Source organism: Solanum tuberosum, unplaced genomic scaffold (assembly GCF_000226075.1).
Source record: "Solanum tuberosum cultivar DM 1-3 516 R44 unplaced genomic scaffold, SolTub_3.0 scf00063, whole genome shotgun sequence".
In the NCBI taxonomy this organism is placed as follows: Eukaryota; Viridiplantae; Streptophyta; class Magnoliopsida; order Solanales; family Solanaceae; genus Solanum; species Solanum tuberosum.
The window spans coordinates 157640-162866 of record NW_006238988.1 but is presented as its reverse complement, the minus strand read 5'-3'; the positions used below and the strand labels follow the sequence as shown (position 1 = coordinate 162866).

The window sequence follows — 5227 nt, the reverse complement described above, 5'->3', positions numbered from 1 at the left end:
TATATAACAAACTCTATATATTACTAATTAAAACATATAAGAGTTCAATTGATGCAACTACACTATCGTAGTATCGATTTTTTTTTACAAATTATCTTTCATAAATAGCCATTGTTTAGGTGTGCACTAGCTTTATATGACTAAATCGATTATTTTTGTGGTCCAGACCATTGCTTATATAATTATATAGCGTCAGTGCTATTTGTAAGTCATGTCAGTGTATCATAACAGAGCGTCGTGATAATGTTAGCTATGTGAGACTTAGAGCAGCATAGCTCTATACTAGCGAGCCTTTATGCGATAGCTAGACTCAGAGAGATGAGACTCTTCGATTGGCATGTCGTTTCTAGTGCACAATAAAACGCAAAGAGAACCAATTCTTCCTTAACTAAGTCAAAGAGATATTTTTCATCGATCAATTATCAATGCCTACCAATCGAAATTCAAAATACCGACTACAAAATCGATCACTCTCTCGACTAATTAACCAATCAACCAATTGAGTCAGTCGATTTTCGAAAGCAACATACTACATTACAATACTCCTATATATTTCAATCGATAACTTCAATAATCATTCATGAAAAGCGAAAAGTTTCACATAAATCAAAACAAAAAAAAGTACTTTTACTGACTTAAAGTATAAAATTAAAGACATTGAGATCCAACTAAATTCATATTCACACTTCACACGGCTCATTTTTAAAAGCGACGCTTCCACCAGATCTTTTTCTACTCCCTAAGACAGAAATTTGAAGGCCATGTTAGTTTAGTCTGATTAATCATGCATGAAATTAAAAACATTAGATAACTGTTTAGTATTTTAAAAGGTAATTAATTAATTAGATAAGCCAACATAACTATTTTCATTCTCTGATCATATGATTAATGACATGAAGCGTGATCTGAAAGTGTGATTATTATTAGAAGAATAACAGTCAGAAAGAGGGGAAATTTAATTTACATATTACACTTTACAATAAAAAGGGGGTCTCTTTTGTATTTGTTTAATTTGTTAAGAGAATATTTCAGGTGCATGCCAAAAAAGACACATTTTTTTTTTGCATGTGTGAGTTTTGAGTTTTAACTTGTATAAATTGTTTTATTATATTAATAAAATCATTTACTTAAAGGATATTAAACAATAAAGTTTTTCGCTAATTCTATTTGGTGATGGATAGTAAAAAAAAATTATGTTCACAATGTGTAATATAGCGATAGATTAGCATAAAATTCATAACTAATTCTTGTAATTCTTTTAGTGTATGTTACATACTATAAAAAATAATATATCGTGTAAAACTTTCTTACAATGATAGATTAATGGTGTATTATAACTTAAATTCATGATTTTCTTTTTCTTCTACTCTTTCTATAGTAAATATTTTATTTTATGTGATCGTCTTTTCTCTTTAGTATATCCAATAAATATTCACATAAAGATATCATATTTATATGTATAGAAACACAATTTAAATTCTAACTTACTTTTATCATATATTATCTATAGTGCTCATATCAATATTTATCACTTGTCTTATATTGATATAAATTTCAAGAAACTTCCCTCTTGATCAAATGTCATAGAAAAAATATTTAATTAAATAAGATCTAAATTAAATAAGCATGAGAATAGTAAAGCAAGTTGCTACCTAATTGACATCATTTCCCTCACATTCTTTCTTCTCCTTAATTCTCATCCCAAGGCAACTATTAAAACCCTACACTTTATACATCCTCCTTCATTGTCATCATTCTTTCTCTTTTCCATCTTTATATATATATGGACTTGAAGTTTTATTAGTTATCCATAGTTTTAGAACTCAAATAGTCATGCATGTTATTGAGTTCCCTCTTATATATCCTCTTTTCTCTTTTCTCTTCATATATAGATGTTCACTCTCTATATAGCGCGATACTTTTTTGACTAGCCTCTCGAGGTTCTATTTGAATTCGATTCATTTGTTATCTCTGAAAAATTAAAATCCTAGTTTGAATTGTCCTCCTTTAATAAAATCTTGAATAAAGGGAGAGTTTTTTTTTTCTTATTAAACAATTTTCTAAGGTTATTACCTACTGTTAATCCAATTTGTCATCTAATTAAGATGTCTTTATTTGTTCTTGCTAATTGTAGTGTAATTGAAGTCCTTGGAGTAAAAGTGATCAAAACAGAAATCTGATGGGGTAAAAATGGAAGAAGCGATGTTGGTGAGGTTCAATCCGAAGACGAATTTATGCTAGTTTTCGTAAAGAACGATCTCAGATTGAGCCGCGCCAATATCACTTCCTATTTTCATTCATTTTTCCCACCTAATGACTGATTAGATCCAAAGTTGCGCATTATGAAATTCATTTCTCTAAAGACAACGCTCCCAATAAAATATATTTCATTCTCAATGGCTCGAAGTGGAAATTACTTCCTATTACCATTTCATTCGTCCATTTTTCTTGTCCATAGTTTACATTTGTCTATAAGGCTTCTCTTTTTTGCTGTTTTTGTTCTAAATAATAAAATCACAGTTCATATTCTATGTTTGTGTGTATATATATGTTTACATGAAAATTGCTAGCTTTAAATCATTATATTTGATTGATTGGATTTAACATAGATACACAATCAATGTAAATTGTAAAGATTATCGCAATATTTGTTATTGCTAATGTTTTTTCTTCATTATTTAACATGCATGACTTATTTCCTTTTTCATACCCAATTTAATATGTTTTCTTCGAGTAACTAAAACCTCTATTAAAAACAACCTTTTAATGCAAGGTGAGGTACTAATAACAACAATAACATACCCGTAAAATCCTAAAAAATAGGATCCAATGAATGTAAAGTATACACAACTCTAACCTCTATCTCTCGAAGGTAAAAAAATTATTTCCAAAATACTCTGGAGATAACATATATTCTCTCAGCCTCATACCCATCAACAAAATTACACTTTAATCCACTTTATCCTAAAATAATCACTTTGACACTTGTCATTTTCTTATTAGTCCGTCGTTTAACACTCGTAAACTCCCCGTCAGTTTATCCTCTGTTACACCATTGTTCAAAATGTTCAATCTCCATTTTTACAGAGTTGAAGAAGCTGAGTCTCTCTCTCGTGAAGAGAGAGAATTTAAGAGAAAAAAATATATTTTTTCTTTTTTATTAACGAAATATTATTTATAGATTCATAGAAAATTTAGCAATTCGACCATATTATTTTTTAATTAATTTTTTATTTTTTAAGTTTTTTTTTTGAATTTATAAATCTGCATGATCGGAACGGGAAAAGAGGAACTTTTGATCGGAGAAATCTGAAAGAGGATTTTTTTTCCGGCACATCATGTCTGCTATAGTGTGCGGGAAGAGATCGAATTTGTTTGAGGATTTTCAGTCGTCGTCGTCTGCGCCAACGCCGGTTTCGAAGAGGATTCGCCGTACTTTTTCTCCGGCGAGGTCTAATTCTGATTCCGATCGTGTTTTCTCTGGTAATTCGATTGCATCGTCGGCACTCGATTATCTTCTCATGCTTTTCTCTGACATGGACAAGCAGGTTTACTTCGTTCTTCTTTTTTTAATTGTTTCAATCAATTGTTTAGAGTTTCATATTGTTTATGAGATTTTTCGTTGTAAAATTATATATTTTGTTGGGGAAAAGGTATTGGACAAGCTTGATTTTTCTATTTTTGGCTTTTGATATTGCAAGAGTAAAGCAATTGAGAAGGTTTGCCTTAACATCATCGCAATGTAAAAATCCTTCATTCTGATTGTACTTGACAAGCAATGTTTTCAAAAAAGTATTGGACTTGTGAGTTATTTGGTACCTGTGCTGATAGTTGGAGGTAGCAGGTACCGGTGGAATCAATCTAGGTGCGTGCAAGCTGGCATTATAAAAAAGAAGCAAGTTTTGAACTTGTCTTTATAGAAAAATAAAAGTTAGTACTTTGGAGAAGCTCTGTTGGGAAAAATGCTTACTGCATCCTTCGTTTAGTTATTTTGGGATGTGGGAGAGTACCTTTTGAGTGATTTGGTTGGTTTGTTGATGTATTTCTTATGATGTTGTAAGTGGGAACTAGTGGAATGTGGTTTTAATTAATGACTTAGCTGATGCTAATTTCCGGCACAACTTTTGCTTAAACTAGACGAGGTGTGTAACACTGTAACTAGAGGGGTAACTTCGTGTACGTCCTTGTTGAGGATTATGGTGGTTTTGTAATTGAATTCGCTGGATGAAGATTTTCCTATTTTTAGCTGTTTGAAGTCCTATTTTATGATTCTTTTTATCCTTTTGGTGTTGAACTTCTTGTTGACTTCTCATGGCATGCAACCAGCATAATTAATTTTAAGATTGTCTTCCGTCTGCTGCTTATTGTTTTAAGTTAGACTCATGGAGATCTATCACTTTACACTGTAGGAACTTGTGCTTTCATTTGTGAGGCTAACATATTCTCCTAGACTTTGAACCGGGCTGATAAGTTGATTGATTAACTGCGCTTTCTCCACAAGTCTCCTTCAATGGAGGAAGAGGGAAAGGGAGCAGGAGAGTTAGCTAGCTTTTAGTTAGATTTTTAGTATATGAATTGAAGCCCTTTTGTTTGATATGTTCTGTGATTTCAACAACTTATATACGTCATTAAGTTCCTCTTCTGGCCTGTAACTTTGAGTTTACAAATAAAAATGAGTAAATGAAAAAGGGAAGACAGGCTTTGCAAATACTTAACTATTTTGAAGCAGTGATATATATCGAGTCTCCTGTAATCAAGTAAAAGAACATCTTTAGATAAAAGTAGAAGATTATTGAAGGAACAGACTAAACTCACACAATTTTTTTATATAAAGTAATAATTTACTGAAGCAGGGACAAAACAATGAGTGTACTCAAGTAGTATACCAAAAATTAGAAAACCTTACAAAAGATATGGTTCTCCGCGAACAACACCTAATCATCTAGGGAAAATGCATAAGTACCCCCTAGTCTATGCCCAAAATCCCTGAGACACACCTAATCTTTACTAAGGTCCTATTACCCCCCCGAACTTATTTTATATATAATTTTCTACCCCATTTCGGCCTACGTGGCACCATCTTGTGGGCCCAGCGTGTGTTGACAATTTTTTCAAGGATAGTGCCACGTAGGCCGAAAAGGGGTAGAAAATTATATATAAACTAAGTTCGAGGGGGTAATAGGACCTTAGTAAAGGTTAGGTGTGTCTTAGGGATTTTGGGCATAGG

At 31.9% G+C, this 5227-nt stretch overlaps 1 protein-coding gene across 1 annotated transcript in view; it reads left to right on the top strand.

The window, feature by feature from the left end:
- Positions 1-3107: 3107 nt before the first annotated feature.
- The window catches only part of LOC102595974 (uncharacterized), an 8436-nt gene continuing 6316 nt past the window's right edge, over positions 3108-5227 (top strand). Inside the window, exon 1 of the mRNA XM_006345159.2 lies at positions 3108-3548. Within this exon, the coding sequence (XP_006345221.1) occupies positions 3339-3548 (210 nt within the window). The 5' untranslated portion in view covers positions 3108-3338. The remainder of the gene's footprint in view (positions 3549-5227) is intronic.